The sequence below is a fragment of the Bos mutus genome, chromosome 10 (genome assembly GCF_027580195.1).
Source record: "Bos mutus isolate GX-2022 chromosome 10, NWIPB_WYAK_1.1, whole genome shotgun sequence".
NCBI classification, from domain to species: Eukaryota; Metazoa; Chordata; class Mammalia; order Artiodactyla; family Bovidae; genus Bos; species Bos mutus.
In genome coordinates, this window is record NC_091626.1 from 64449495 (window position 1) to 64465953 (window position 16459).

General features: G+C 43.1%; 1 protein-coding gene across 2 annotated transcripts in view; it reads left to right on the top strand.

Annotated features, from left to right (window-relative positions):
* PYGL (glycogen phosphorylase L) overlaps window positions 1-16459 on the top strand; it is a 54532-nt gene that overhangs the window by 24060 nt on the left and 14013 nt on the right. For both annotated transcript variants that reach the window (XM_070378086.1, XM_070378087.1), the window contains exons 7-20: window positions 161-243; window positions 4777-4920; window positions 5445-5537; window positions 6272-6418; window positions 6758-6921; window positions 7394-7508; window positions 8293-8394; window positions 8546-8693; window positions 8798-8856; window positions 8959-9100; window positions 11704-11911; window positions 12828-12962; window positions 13402-13468; window positions 16237-16409. In XM_070378086.1, the coding sequence (XP_070234187.1) occupies window positions 161-243; window positions 4777-4920; window positions 5445-5537; window positions 6272-6418; window positions 6758-6921; window positions 7394-7508; window positions 8293-8394; window positions 8546-8693; window positions 8798-8856; window positions 8959-9100; window positions 11704-11911; window positions 12828-12962; window positions 13402-13468; window positions 16237-16409 (1780 nt within the window). The remainder of the gene's footprint in view (window positions 1-160; window positions 244-4776; window positions 4921-5444; window positions 5538-6271; window positions 6419-6757; window positions 6922-7393; window positions 7509-8292; window positions 8395-8545; window positions 8694-8797; window positions 8857-8958; window positions 9101-11703; window positions 11912-12827; window positions 12963-13401; window positions 13469-16236; window positions 16410-16459) is intronic.

Here is a 16459-nt window from a genome sequence, read left to right on the forward strand (position 1 = left end):
TAAGTCCATGGAGAAATTGTCTTCCACAAAATCAGTCCCTGGCCCCCAAAAAGGGGTATTCAACAAGCAGGGTATTCAGCAAGCATCAGGTGAGATCATGGGGGTTCTGAAGACAGCAGCTGGCCTGTCTGTTTATTGATTTTTCTAACATTTCCTTCAGTTAATGTTGGAGACTACATTCAGGCCGTGCTGGACCGGAATCTGGCCGAGAACATCTCCCGGGTCCTCTATCCCAATGATAATGTGAGTGGTCAAGCTGGCTTTCTCAGTGGAAACAGAAGTGGGTTATTTCACAAGTGCCTATTCAGTAGCCATAAAGCACATACTTAATAATGTTTTTTTTTCCTGTCAATGAGGAATAATCTCCATATCTCATCCTGCATTGTCTAGATTGCCCTTCCCCTCCATCAGATCAGATCAGATTAGATCAGTCACTCAGTAGTGTCCGACTCTTTGCGACCCCATGAATCGCAGCACACCAGGCCTCCCTGTCCATCACCAACTCCCAGAGTTCACTCAGACTCACGTCCATCGAGTCATTGATGCCATCCAGCCATCTCATCCTCTGTCGTCCCCTTCTCCTCCTGCCTCCAATCCCTCCCAGCATCAGTCTTTTCCAATGAGTCAACTCTTCGCATGAGGTGGCCAAAGTACTGGAGTTTCAGCTTTAGTATCATTCCTTCCAAAGAAATCCCAGGGCTGATCTCCTTCAGAATGGACTGGTTGGATCTCCTTGCAGTCCAAGGGACTCTCAAGAGTCTTCTTCAACACCACAGTTCAAAAGCATCAATTCTTCGGCACTCAGCCTTCTTCACAGTCCAACTCTCACATCCATACATGACCACAGGAAAAACCATAGCCTTGACTAGATGAACCTTTGTTGGCCAAGTAATGTCTCTGCTTTTGAATATGCTATCTAGGTTGGTCATAACTTTCCTTCCAAGGAGTAAGTGTCTTTTAATTTCATGGCTGCAATCACCATCTGTAGTGATTTTGGAGCCCCTCAAAATAAAGTCTGACACTGTTTCCACTGTTTCCCCATCTATTTTCCATGAAGTGGTGGGACCAGATGCCATGATCTTCGTTTTCTGAATGTTGAGCTTTAAGCCAACTTTTTACTCTCCACTTTCACTTTCATCAAGAGGCTTTTGAGTTCCTCTTCACTTTCTGCCATAAGGGTGGTGTCATCTGCATATCTGAGGTTATTGATATTTCTCCCGGCAATCTTGATTCTAACTTGTGTTTCTCGCAGTCCATCGTTTCTCATGATGTACTCTGCATATAAGTTAAATAAACAGGGTGACAATATACAGCCTTGACGAACTCCTTTTCCTATTTGGAACCAGTCTGTTGTTCCATGTCCAGTTCTAACTGTTGCTTCCTGACCTGCATACAGATTTCTCAAGAGGCAGATCAGGTGGTCTGGTATTCCCATCTGTTTCAGAATTTTCCACAGTTGATTGTGATCCACACAGTCAAAAGCTTTGGCATAGTCAATAAAGCAGAAGTAGATGTTTTTCTGGAACTCTCTTGCTTTTTCCATGATCCAGTGGATGTTGGCAATTTGATCTCTGGTTCCTCTGCCTTTTCTAAAACCAGCTTGAACATCAGGAAGTTCACAGTTCACATATTGCTGAAGCCTGGCTTGGAGAATTTTGAGCATTACTTTACTAGCGTGTGAGATGAGTGCAATTGTATGATAGTTTAAGCATTCTTTGGCATTGCCTTTCTTTGGGAGTGGAATGAAAACTGACCTTTTCCAGTCCTGTGGCCACTGCTGAGTTTTCCAAATTTGCTGGCATATTGAGTTCCCCTCCATACAAAACAAATTTGTACGGTTCATGAAATCAGAACTGGTGTTTCACCCATCCTTATTTGGGAGGCTCTGTCCATGTATTTCAAAGCAAAACCTGGATATAAAAGATGAGATGCAGCTGAGATAAAGCACTTCTTCCTTTCCAAACAGGAGTTTCATCCTCAGCATCAGAAGTCCCTGGAGGGGTCCTGCCTGTCCTCTTCCCCTCACTCATGGGTCTCCTCTGCCCCTTTGCCTCCAGGAGAGGTGGGGGTCATGGGCCTCAGAACAGACCCAGGAGCAGACACTTGTTTCTTATGCCACTGATTTATCTTGTTAAACTTTTTCTTAAAGGCGATCATTCCTGTTGCTGTTGTTCAGTCACCCTGTCATGTCTGACTCTGCAACCCCATGGACTGCAGCACACGGACTGCAGATCATTCCTAAATTTACACTAAAAACAACTTAGTTTAAAAAAAAAAACACTTGGGACTGAATCTCAAATGACTACTATCAATTCTTAATGGATTTAAATGTATTTAGGTCTAACTTCTCTATGAGTAAAATAATTTTCTGGAAGCTATAATGATTTTTTTTTTAAGTAATAATCTCAGAAGCAACCAAATTAGTAGTCTGCTCCACAAAGATGCCACAAAATAAGGATCTTGGGGACTAGGACATAAATGGTCCTAAGACTAGATATCCACTTGCTGTTAAACCTGTCTCCAAGGAGGAGTAAGTGGATTTGCTGCAGCATTATCAGGAACTTAATGGTATAGGTTATTTTTTCTTTGGGAGAAACAATGTAACTTCAGTACATTTCAGAGGAATCTAAAGGAGGGCATGACAACCCACTCCAGTATTCTTGCCTGGAGAATTCTCATGAACAGAGGAGCCTGGTGGACTCTGGGGTCACAAAGAGTTGGACATGACTAGGCAACTAAGCACAGCACACAATCTCTCAACATAATTACATGGTAATTTTCACTAGCTCTTCAATTAGTCTTTATATTATTATGACCTGTCAACACTAAAGACAGCTGATCTATGCCCATCCATATCATCATGTCATTATTTTTCCTTTCTGTACAAAATTTTTGTTTTTCCTGGAGTTGATGCTTGTTTTGTTGGCTTGGTTTTCCGAGTACTTTGCCCTAATCTATCCTATACTCTACCACAGTTGTAGAAATTTCCTCTCAGTATATTCAAACACCTTTGGTATTCTGTTGACTCGGTCTTTCTGAAGTCCCTTCTGGATCTCTCCTGGTTGGCTGCTCCACTGGCGTCTTTGGAGCGACTTTCCCACCGTTCTAAGGACCTCTGTGCTCTTACGCTCTCTGAGGTCATTTGTTTGGATCCCGCATTTTCTTTTGGCTTGTTTGATGCTTAGGGCTTCCTGGGAAAGGGTGCATGTGAGGCCAATTTTTTTGAGACCTTTCATGTTGAAAGAGGTCTTTATTTTGCCCTCACATTGGTAGTTTGCCTGGATATCAAGGACGCAAAGATTTTTTTTTTATCTAGTTTTTGGTGTTGCTGAAAAACACAGTGCAATTTGAATTCTTGATCTGTTGTTTGTATTCTGCTTTTTTCCCCTTTGAAAGCTTCTAGTCTCCCTCTTCCTCTCCTTCTATCCCCCTCTAAACCCCCATCTCCAAGTGTACTAAAATGTACTGAAAGTTTTTTTAGAGGGGGAGGTGCTTGGTGTGAGTCTGTTTTCACTCCTCATGCCTGGGTCCCCTTTCAGTCTGGGAACACAGGACTACAGCTCTCTGAGAAATGGTCTGGAATTCTTAAACATCCTCAACTGGTTCTTTACCCCTTGTCTTTTATTTATCATCTCTGTCTTCTTACTCACCTTATGGGCAATCGCAACTCTCTCAATCTGTTTCACTTTGGCTATCATGTTTTAATTTTTGAGTAGTCTTTTTTTGCTTTAGATATTTTCTTAAAACATCTTATTCTTATTTCTTGAATACAATATCTAATTTATCTGAGGATATTATTGATAGTATTCTTATAATTGTTCTTTAATCTCTGTTTCTTCTAAGTTAACTTTTATATTTCAACATCTTTTAGAAGTTTTTCTTAGATGGCTAATGGCCCTTAAGTGCCCACTAAAAGAGAGAGGTACTGACAAGCTTTGGGGAGCTCTGTACTTCTGGGTGGGATTTATCTATTTGGCTTCACTATCCTGTGACCTGTTGGGGCCACTTCCTGGTGGAGCTCTGCATGTCCATGGCTTTAGTTTCTCTCTTCTGGGCAGGCCAGATTCCCTGGAGAAGATGCTTACAGCTGTTTTCCTCAGTGGAATTAACACTAACTGCCTGTGTTCTCAAATTTGGTTGGGAGAAGAAGGCTGAAAGTATCAGCGTTCAGTACACACACTTTCACTGAACCCTCTTCCCCCGTTTTAGTGTGGGATGGTGCCCCTGCCTCCACCTGCACCTGCTTAGCCACCTCCAGGGACTAGATCTGCACCTTCTGCCTGAGTTGGCAAAGGAGACTGTTCATTTGAGGGAACTGGAGATGAGGTGTGAGGCCAACTGCTTCTTAGACTCTCAACTAACTTTTTACCCCCTCTTCATCCCTATGTCTAAAGGCACACAATGCGGACAGTTTCTGGGCCTTTGGGGAGCTTCGATGTATACACTGGGCTGTTCCTTTGGCTTTTCCCCGCTAGGTCAAGAGTCAGCTTTCCTACATCTTCTGGGATGCAGGAAACCATTTATCCATCTGTTTTTCAACTTCTAAAAAGTTGTTGCTGTTGTATTCTCTCCATTCCCTTCATCCTTTATCAGTATGCCTTTCTAAAATCCTTTACTGTTATTTTCATGGAGCTCCAGGAGGCTAATGCTTGGCCTTCGACCTGCCATCTTCCACCAGACATCCCACAGATGTTACAGGCCCCTGGACAGGCGACGCCAGTCATGTTTTGGCCACTCCTAGTGTGAACCCTCTCACTCAATCTCTCTGGCTTGAAGTTTTTTGAAGGGAAGGAGCTAAGATTGAAGCAGGAGTATTTTGTGGTAGCTGCTACCTTGCAAGATGTCATCCGACGTTTCAAAGCCTCCAAGTTTGACTCCAGCAATAGCACCAAAACTGCGTTCGATGCCTTCCCAGATCAGGCAAGTACTTAGTCTGAATGTAGGTGGGAACCACTGAGAGGATCAGGACTTCCATCACACTTACTCATCAGCTGTCTCAGTGCTAAAAAATCTGAGTATCTGTATGCAAAACAGAACAGACTCACAGACGTAGAAAACAAACTTGTGGTTACCAAAGTGGGTTGGGGGAGACAAATCAGGACTGTGGGGTTAACAGATACACACTACTATACATAAAACAGATAAGCTGCAAGGATTTACTGTATAGCATGGGGAAATTACTTAATAGCTTGTAAGAACCTATAAAACAAATGTGTGTGTGTGTGTTTATATATATATAACTGAATCACTATGCTGTACACTTGAAACTGACACAGTATTTTAAATCGACTTCAATTTTTAAAAAAGTTGCATAGCTACAGTGTACTTAAAGCGTTCCATGAAAGGTAGGTGCTTGTTTGGTGCATGTGTGAGCTATGGACAAGGACAAGGAAGCCAGAGATGGGCTGCTGGCCACCTTCATGATGTTCTCCTTTCCCATGTAGGTTGCCATCCAACTGAATGACACCCACCCTTCACTTGCCATCCCTGAGCTGATGAGGATTTTTGTGGATATTGAAAAACTGCCCTGGTCCAAGGTCTGGAGAGTTTGGCTTCTTTTTCTTCTGAGTGACCAGAATATCTGTGATTGAGAGATTTTGCCAAAAGCTCCTTTTTACATTTTTTTAAAATAAGTCACTCTTGATAAATTACAACAAGGAAAGGTGAACTTTGCACTGGTGCTGACATTTCTCAGTTCTTGGAGTGAGTAAGACTAAGAAATAAATACCTTGCTAATGGGACACAGCTTGGTAGCTATATCAAGGCTTATATTGTGTTTCCCATTTCTGTGTCTAAAAGGATTTAAATTAAACTCTCTAGCTTCAGATTAGAGCTAATTGAAAGTGTCCCCATTGAATCTAATCATACTTTGTACTTTCTCAGAACATTACGTAAGCTTTATTCCTCAAATTTTGTTTATTTAATAAACAAAAGACAAGTTAGGATAATAGAGAAGATTTATCAGCATGCTGTCTTAAGTTTCATTGGACAGTTTTGCTGCCTTTTTTTTTCCCACCCCCAAGAAAACATGTTCCCACTACCTATACCATTCAGGAACCTCCTAATAGTATATGTGCAGATAGAATCGTCCTGTGGCACAGGAACCTCCTAATAGTATATGTGCAGATAGAATTGTCCTGTGGCAGACAGGCCAGAGTCGAGGAAATGTTTGGCCTGAGGGTTGGGGTGCACCTACAGGCAGCCTCTCTGCAGAGGGAAGCAGCCGACACACACAACCCTACCCCCTTAACTCCAATCCCCTGTCCCCCAGGCATGGGAGATCACCCAGAAGACCTTCGCCTACACCAACCACACGGTGCTCCCAGAAGCCCTGGAGCGCTGGCCTGTAGAGCTGGTGGAGAAGTTGCTTCCTCGACATTTGCAAATCATTTACGAGATAAATCAGAAGCACTTAGATGTAAGTCACTTTGACAGATTCATAACCCTTTGGAGAAGGAGGTCTAGAGATGTTAAGGGTAGCTACAGTCTTCCCTCTTACTTGAGGCCCAAACATCTTTCGGTCATTGATACGTCAAAATCATTCAAGTCTGGGTGGGGCTCTGTTAACAACACCTTTTTGAAAATATTGTGAAGTGGAGGGATGGCATCTCCCCAGGGCTAACATCCCAGCGCCTCTCTGTGGGAGTGAAGTTTTATATTTACTCCATGGAAGGTTTTGGTTGGGAAGTGAATGACGTTATGCCAGGGTTGTCAGAATTCTGAGTGATCAGTAAGGCCTTTCTCTTCCTTTGCCTAGAAAATTGCTGCCTTGTTTCCTAAAGATGTCGACCGTCTGAGAAGGATGTCTCTGATAGAAGAGGAAGGAGGCAAAAGGATCAACATGGCCCATCTCTGCATTGTGGGCTCCCACGCTGTGAACGGCGTGGCTAAAATCCACTCGGACATTGTGAAGACCCAAGTGTGAGCCTCCGTCCCCATCGCAGTGGATCTAACATTGCTCAGTAACAGAACAGCGCTAGTAAAGGCAGGGCTACCGCTGGAGATGAGGAAAGGCTCCATGAAATATTTAAAAGTATTTTTTTTTCCTATACAAAGAACTGTTCTCTAAAAGGAAAAGACCTTCCTCTCTTAACCATCCTAATTCTAGATTTAGGAGCAAAAAAAAAAACTATTCTGCTCAAAAGTCTGATATATATGTCAGTGCCAGGAAATCATATGGGGGTGATTTAGATTTTTTTCTTGTCATTATTTTGAATTGCAAATGGATTTCTTTTTAGAATGACAGCCATAGCTGCTGTCAGCCCCTCCCTACACTTTTGTTTAATCTTTCTAAGATTAAATGTAATTTATCTGCTTCTTAAATGTAACTCATCCAGCATGCAGGAACGTGCCATTCCAGCCAAGTTCAGTGATGTGTCTCTTCTGTCTCCAGATTCAAGGACTTTAGTGAGCTAGAACCAGACAAGTTTCAGAATAAAACCAATGGGATCACTCCAAGGCGCTGGCTCTTACTCTGCAACCCGGGGCTGGCAGAGTTAATAGCAGAGGTAAGGGGGGAGTGCTAAGGGGAAGCCGGGCATGACTGGAATGTGGGAGGCAGGGAGCACAGTTACAATTTGCTAATCCAGTCTGTAGCAGGGCTGGCATCAGGCGCAAGCCAGCAACTTGTGCAGCCCCACGTGCCCTGTGCTTGGTTTCATTTTCCGCTGTAGCCATCTTAAAATTCTTAATTTCAGAAAAGGAAGCCCCACACATTATGTAGCTAGCCCTGGTTAACAGTACTCATATGACACACAGGTGGTACCCCTACTTAATAAGAGGATAACAAAGATCATATAAATGACTAGCAGAACCTGAGTTTTTGTCACCCTTTTTTGTAGATTTTCTGTTTTTAACACTTAGTACCACTGAAACTAATGGGTTTTCCCGGTGGCTCAGTGGCAGAGAATCCACCTGCTAATGCAGGAGACATGGTTTCCGTCCCTGGGTCAGGAAGATCCCCTGAAGGAGGAATAGCAACCCACTCCAGTTTTCTTGCCTGGGAAATCTCATGGACAGAGAAGCCTGGCAGACTACAATCCATGGGGTCCACAAAGAGGCAGACGCAACTGAGTGACTAAACAACAAAAGCACTGAAACCACACGTGAGGGACTAGCCAGTGTTCTTCCCACACAGCATCTCTAGCATCTTCTGTGAGTGAAGCCTTTCTCCGTGTGTGGGGTGTAGATGTGTTTTAGGAACGTGAGCACCCACCACAGATGGACAGAAACTGCTCGTGTGGGTTTGACAGCCCTCTCTGATTAAAGTCACCTTTTGCTTTAAACTGAAAGAAAATCGGGGAGGACTACGTGAAGGACTTGAGCCAGCTGACGAAGCTGAACAGCTTCCTGGGCGACGACATCTTCCTCCGCGAGATCTCCAACGTGAAGCAGGTGAGGCTTCCCCACACGGATTCTTTCCTGGGCACTGGCTTGGAGGGTTTATGCTCCAGTGTTTAAAAGCAGACCACCACCACCACCACCACCCCCTGCACCGGTTCCTTCTGAGTCTCAAGGGCTCTGACCCCATGCTCTGTCTCAACAGGAGAACAAGCTGAAGTTTTCTCAGTTCCTGGAGAAGGAGTACAAAGTGAAGATCAACCCGTCCTCCATGTTCGACGTGCAGGTGAAGCGGATCCACGAGTACAAGCGACAGCTCCTGAACTGCCTGCACGTGGTCACCATGTACAACCGTGAGTTGCCCTTGCGGCCCCCAGCCAGGCCCCCGGAGGTGCAGGTCTCAGCACCCCTGCTGTCCACCGTCATCGATTCCATCCCCTATCTCCATCTTTTTCAGGCATTAAGAAAGACCCAAAGAAGCTATTCGTGCCCAGAACAGTTATAATCGGTGGCAAAGTAAGTTTGATTCTCTTCCCTGGGGGCATGGGGGCTCTCCTCTCTTGCCGTTTCTCCACTTCTTCATGCCTGCCTTCTCATATGTCCACACTCTTCCCCAAGGCTGCCCCTGGATACTACATGGCCAAACTTATCATAAAGCTGATCACATCAGTGGCAGAGGTGGTGAACAATGACCCTGTGGTTGGAAGCAAGTTGAAACTCATCTTCCTGGAAAACTACAGAGTGTCTCTTGCGGAAAAAGGTAGTGCGGTCCTCACAAACCATGGGGGCCGGGCCACGGTCTAGGGATGGATTACATACTACAGGAAAATGGAGCCGCTGGCCTCGGGAGCCAGCAACTTAGAATAGAAGGTGCCATTCTTAGGCAGAATAAGACCCTAGGCTAAGAATGTTTAAGGTGGCCCAGTTGACACTGAGGTGAGTGTTCCCAGAGTCCCCATCAGAGGTTACATTTGCAAGCATATTTTATTCCCTGCTGGTCAAAGCTGGATGCTGGAGGAGGTGGACCTGAGGTTTTGATAAAGTAGACTGTGCTCTACAAAAGAAAAAAAGAGATCTTCAGTTCCCAACCCCCGTTTTGCAGTAGAACACCAATTCCCCAGTCCCCAGGTATTGTTCTGGTAACTTCTTGGGCTGTCATTTGTCCAGGTGGCAGCAGGCAATGCAGACACATGTCAGGCTGCCAAAGCCCTAAGTTTAGATGTGCCTCAGATAGGCACTCAGAGCAAGCATGGCATCCCCACCTGGGGACAGCCCGACTGGCAAGAAGCCAGCATCCCTTTCTCTTCCACTGGGACCTTTACTTGTTTGCATCATGAAGCATCATCCACATGCAGGTGCCAACTGTGTGTTTACCCTTTTCCCAAAGTCAAAAGGGACCTTTCTCTTTTTGAGGTGTTTTTGGGTCCTCTGATATTACAATTTAAGAACTGTCTGCATAAAGAACAAAGAGCCATTCTTATGGATGCAAATGAAGATATATCTAATCCACAACTAAGCTCGCAAAGCCCTATGCTTTGTATTGGGTGAGTGGGGAGGATGCCGCAGGCAGTATTTCTGTGTGCATCAAGCCACAGGTATGCCTCACTTGCCTGTGGTTTATTTCCCTGCAGTCAAAGCGGAAGTAAGATGTAGAACATGACACAATCCAATTTCCTCAGATGCTAAAGGAGAGATTCTGAATTTTAAGGATCAAGAAAGAGAAGTTTCAATATTCATTTCATAAAGTTATCAAATAGAAGAAATAAAACCTTAACAGAAGCTGAATGGAAGAAGGGGGAGAAGTGTAGGGTTGATGAAAAATTAATCAATCAATCCAAGAAAGAAGTGGAAAATTTTATTCAAGCCAAATTGAGGATTATAACCCAGGAACTGCAGATCAGAAAGCTCTGAGAACTGTTCCACCCATTAGAAGTCAAAGCAGTTCTATAAATTTTTTTTTGAGACAGAGCTCTACACTAAATGTGTAAACTGACAGTTTACACAATCCAGATCTGCCAAGTACAAAGTAGTAGGTCATCGGGTCCTAACAAGATCAAGAAGGAATGTTATCTTTTAAGGAGCTGTCTTGTTGGTGCTAGGAGCATGTTGCTCTTTATGGGGATATTTCTTTTTATTTTTTAATTTATTTATTTTTTAATTGAAGGGCGTTTGCCTTACAGAATTTTGTGGTTTTCTGCCGTATATCAACAAGAATCAGCCATAGGTACATCCATGTCCCCTCCCTCCCGAACCTCCCTCTCCTCTCCCTCCCCATCCCACCCTTCTAGATTGTCACAGAGCCCGTGTTTGAGTTCCTTGAGATGTACAGCAAATTCCCATTGGCTATCTATTTTACATATGGTAATGTAAGTTTCCATGTTACTCTCTCCATACATCTCACCCTCTCCTCCCCTCTCCCCATGTCCATAAGTCTATTCTCTATGTCTGTTTCTCCATTGCTGCCCTGCAAATAAATTCATCAGAACCATCTTTCTAGATACCATATATATACATTAGTATGTGATATTTATCTTTCTCTTTCTGACTTCACTCTGTATAATAGGTTCTAGGTTCATCCACCTCATTAGAACTGACTCAAATGTGTTCCTTTTTATGGCTGAGTTATACTCCATTGTGTATATGCACCACAACTTTATTATTCATCTTTCAATGGACATCTGGGTTGCTTCCATGTTCTAGCTATTGTAAATAGTGCTGCAATGAACATTGGGGTATGTGTATCTTTTTCAGTTTTGGTTTCCTCAGGGTATATGCCTAGGAGTGGGGTTGCTGGATCATATGGTGGTTTTAGTCCTAGTTTTTTTAAGGAATCTCCATACTGTCTTCCATAGTGGCTGTATCAATTTACATTCTATGGGGATATTTCTGCTGATGGAGAGGGTTGGTCCATGCATAATCCAAGATGCACAATGCACAGTAGAGGGGAGAGAGGAGACCAAAAGGCAGAAAAAATTTTTTCTTGTTTAAATTTTTCTTGTCTTGCCATAAAATAGAATTTTATTTCACAGTAGTGTCAACTTTTGTAGCACAGAGACAATGTGAAAGTGTGTTAGTCACTCGTGTCTGACTCTGTGACCCCATGGACTGGAAGTACAATATAACCATACACCTTTTTAGCATTGTGGCCATAACCACCAAGATAACACATCAGAAGTGGGCAAGAGTGGCTGCTAGAGTTGACGGGAAGTATGAGATCCATCCTACACCATTTGAATATTTATCTTAATGTGCATGTTCTACTTTAATGATCAAAACAAACCAGCTAGATGAATGCTTAGATACTGTATAAGCAGATCCAGAGAGACAGAACCACTCATTCTATTACTAACGCCTTGCTTGCAGTCATTCCAGCCACAGATCTGTCGGAGCAGATTTCCACTGCAGGCACCGAAGCCTCAGGGACAGGCAACATGAAGTTCATGCTGAATGGGGCCCTGACCATTGGGACCATGGATGGGGCCAACGTGGAAATGGCTGAGGAAGCCGGGGAAGAGAACCTGTTCATCTTTGGCATGAGAATAGAGGATGTGGCTGCTTTGGACAAGAAAGGGTGAGAGAGCAGTCCTGCTTGTTGAGCATGTATCCCCCCAGGAGGCTGCCTCCCCCACCCAGGTGTCCCATCAAGTTGGGTCACATGGGACATGGCGGCAGAACATCTCCTATAAGTCAGGGGACCTTCCTGACTGCAGATTAAGTCTTTGCCCAGCATGTGAAAGCTAAAGGAGCTTGGGCACAGGTATACAGGCTCCTTGCTATTTGCTACCAGCTGTGGCAAGGCTGGCCTTGTGAGCTACTCACTTTGCCCTCATCTGTGATTTTTACTTTGATCAAAAAATTGAACCAGTGTGGAGTTGAAGTTTTGCCTATAATTTAACCATCTAGTGTTCCTTTAAGGTCTCTAAGAGATGGACTAAAAGGCAGTAGAGAATAGGCCTGGTTGTATAGAAGCACCCAGAATACTTGTTCCACTAAGTATCTGGATAAGTTTATTAACCTGGATTCAAATGAGAAGTAAAGAAAGAGTGCTGCACAAAGGAACCACGGGAATCACAAAATTTGGAGGAGGTCAAATGTACTTCCCAGCCCTTGGAAGTAAACTTTTGCCCAGTGGCAACATATCTGGGGATCTGTGGGTCCAAAAAGCACCTGCTTGTTTAGAGTCATAAAGTCTGTTTGAAATGAATCTTACTGTATTTACCAGATTAGACTATTGCTCTGTGATTAGGATTTTTATTATCTATTGTCCTTAGTGTCTTGGTTACAAGGAACTAATCAAATTTAGTGGGGGGAAAAATATCAGGATCTAGTCAAATATTATTTATACTTATACTCCTGTTGAACTCTATGACTATAAACGCCAGTATTTTTGAATGCCTTTTTCACAACTAATGTACCATCTAGTGTGCTGTTAATCACAAACACTAACAGAATCTTTTCTTATTATTGCCCCACCCGCTACCCCACAGGTATGAGGCAAAAGAATATTATGAGGCACTTCCAGAGCTGAAGTTGGCCATTGATCAAATTGACAAGGGCTTTTTTTCTCCCAAGCAGCCTGACCTCTTCAAAGACTTAGTCAACATGCTGTTTTATCATGACAGGTGAGTTCCCATAAGAAGATGGTGCTACTTGGGCCATGGAAAAAGGTTGAGAACATCTTAAATCAACTATAACATAACCACGTAGATTAGCATAGATTTGCGATCTGATAAGCTAATTTAGGCTTAGAAAGAAAAAGTAGGTATTCTCCACTAACAATGCTAGGAAGACTTGAGAATAAGATCCACAAATCTGGTATTCCTTTTCTCCTTCCTCTGGTGTACCCAGCTTTCAAATGCATCCATGTGATAACATTCTTACTTGTGGAAAGACCCATAGAAAGGTTGAGGGCTGGTTGAAACCCTTACGAATAGAAATATCAGACTGGTAAGCTAGCCATGCCTATCATTAAGCAAAAGAGAATTTTAAATGGAATCTGAACACACATCTGTTAATGAAGCTTTTTGATGCTTTGTTTTTTCCTTTTAATCACAAAAACAGGTTTAAAGTTTTTGCAGACTATGAAGCCTACGTCAAATGTCAAGAAAAAGTCAGCCAGCTGTACATGGTGAGTTCATGGCTGAGACTTACAAACGATGCCAGTTTACTACCGTTCATTAAAATTTTAGTTTCTTTTTCTAAATAACAGGGCCCCACTAACCAATCAAAAAAGGGAAGTGAGGCAGCAATGTTGGTTTTTCAGATAAAAACTGGACTGTTCCCAAGTTCAGGCAAAGGTTGGGATTTGACATTTCAGTAGCAGTTGTTAAATTTTTTTAATATCCAAATAAGAAGTCACAAATTATTCAGTATTTATTGAGCACCCACCATGTAGCAAGCATGTCCTAGAAACTAAAGAGTATAAAGCCAAGTTAAATACTCACTTTACCCACTCATTTATTCAGCAGAGAGACACCAGTGCCTCCTCCAAGGCAGGCACCGTGCTGAGCACTGAGACCCAGCAGGGACAAAGCCATGGCCCCTCAAGGAGCCTTCTTGGTGCCAGGGCTCTTAAGCAGAAGCACATCAGAGTCACCAGGCAGTTTTTTCAAAGTACAGATGCCCACTGCCCTCTGAGGGATTCTGACCCAGTAGTGGGTAGAATCACCATCAGCATTTGAAAAATCTGCTAAAGGGATTCTTAGACTGAGCCTTAGAATATTAGAGGGTATCTGAAAGTTGCAAAATAAGTACCTCTCCTGGACTATCCATGGAGTGGTGCTATATGAACAGAATATAAATGGACAGAAAGCCGGGGGGGGTTCATATTTGAATTTTTTTTTTAAAAAAGGAATGAAACAAGAAAGACTATACTAAGGAAGAGAGAGATGGAGGGAGGGAGGGAAAGAAAAGAGAAAAAGGCTAGAACCATGTGAGGAACCCTCCATATGCAAAATCATGCATCTTTACCAAGTAGCCCAACCCTCTAGGTACATTTGGTAAATATATGGAACCGGGATCATCTCTGATAGGAAAGACTTTCAGTGAACTGCAGAAACCACAGAAGAATAGATACAGGAGCAAGCTGGCCCTGTGCCAAGACTCCAGCGCTGGCTTCTTGCCCACACAGTCCCCATTTCTGCTCCCCAGCTAGAAAGCCATTATATAGCAGAACCATGGAAATTCATACAATCTCCACCTCCTGCCCTTTGGACATATCAGTAACTACTTACAACAGAAACCTACTTCACTGACATTTCTATTTCTTTTCCAAAGCCAGGTGACAAGGAGGTTCCTACAGTCATCCCAGATATCCCACTGGGGTGTTAAAATAGGATCATTCAAGGCCCATACTGCTTTACAGCATATCCCAGTCCCCCTAAAGTGTATAGAAGCCAATTTTACACGCTGCCCAAGCAGAGGCAGTGCTGGAGTTAAGCGGAGGAGCTCACTTCTGGCTCCTGGAACACTGGCAAAAGCAGCCACACACGGCCTCTGGGAACGCAGACAGAGAAGGAGAATGGCCACCTCCAGCTTATTCCTCTTGCCCTCAACCCATGCTCATGTGTAGAAAGAATGTTGAGGGAAAGAAGTAGAAGTGAAACAGAGCAGGAGAGGAAACTATACATGAGCGCAAGCACAAATGTGAATGTGGGTTTTACACAGTAGTCCCTTCTGTTAAAATGATGGCCCTGATCCAAGGGATGCCCACCTAGAGGCCCAGCATTCCACTCCACCTTTCTTCTTCATTAGTGCAAATTGCAGCGTTTACTCTTAACAATAATTGCATTGTTGAGGTATAGAAAACATGGCCTATGTGGTTGGGAAGTCTAGTCATTATCCCCTTAGATAAAGAACATGAAAAAAGGAAGCATTTATTCTCTTCTTATTTTAGTAAGTTTCCAAAGTGTGAATAATTTCAGACTCACAGTTTTAGTTTTTGTTTTAAATGCTTTTAATGCATTGCTGTCTTTTTCAAATAATATTCTAGTCATTGCCATTGAACTCCTTCTTAGAGTCCTTTACAAAATCACGAGGCTATAAAATAAATAGCTTATATTTTTTTACATAAAATTATGAAAGATGTATTTTATTTAGATATATAGTCATATATTTTTTATTTAAGATAAAACCTTAATTGGTCCTGTTTTAAAACCCCAGTGGAGTATCTGGGATTCAATGTAAACCTATTAGAGAATCTACCTTCAGAAAAAAATGAGGAGAGAGAAGTCAGTGAATAAAGTCTCCTATGGGATTGTTTGTCTGTGTGACAGCTAACATTCCAAAGTAGTGTTTCTTGAGCTCTGACCATGAGCCACAGGGTAAATTTCTTATATGGCATCTAGCAGACAATGGAAGTTAGGCCCTTCCTTTCCCGTGTAGTTTAAAGGAAGCTGAGATATCTTCATTCAAAATGAAGATGGGAAATACAGCTTACATGCCAGAACATTGTAACTATGGCAGAAATTACCAATTAAGGCTTCTCTGAGAGTGAAAAATACTTTCTTTTTCATTTTAGAGAAATATGATCTTAAATACCCTAGAGGGCATGGCAACCCACTCCAGTATTCTTGCCCGGAGAGCCCCATGGACAAAGGAGCCTGGCAGGCTATGGTCCATAGGGTTGCAAAGAGTTGGACACGACTGAAGCAACTTAGCACAGCACAACACTCTTAAATAGGAGAATAGCACAGGCTGCCTATCCAGCTCCCAACTGAGAAACAAATGTACTTGTGATTCATTACAGTTTGCTCCTGTCATTTCCCCTGAATTATACTTGGATGTACTTGGCCTGGCATCTGTCACACAGCTTGGTGTGATGTGCTGGCCTGGCGTCTGTCACACAGCTTGGTGTGCACTCAGGCCCTGGGCCTTAGATGCATGTGTCATTTACAGAATCCAAAGGCCTGGAACATCATGGTCCTCAAAAATATAGCCGCCTCGGGGAAATTCTCCAGTGACCGAACGATTAAGGAGTATGCCCGGGACATCTGGAACATGGAGCCTTCTGACATAAAGATTTCCTTGTCCAGTGACCCCAGCGGTGGGGCAAACAAAGCCAATGGAAAGTAAGTCGTAAAATGTCCTGAGGAAAAAATAGCTTTTTACTGGACTTGAA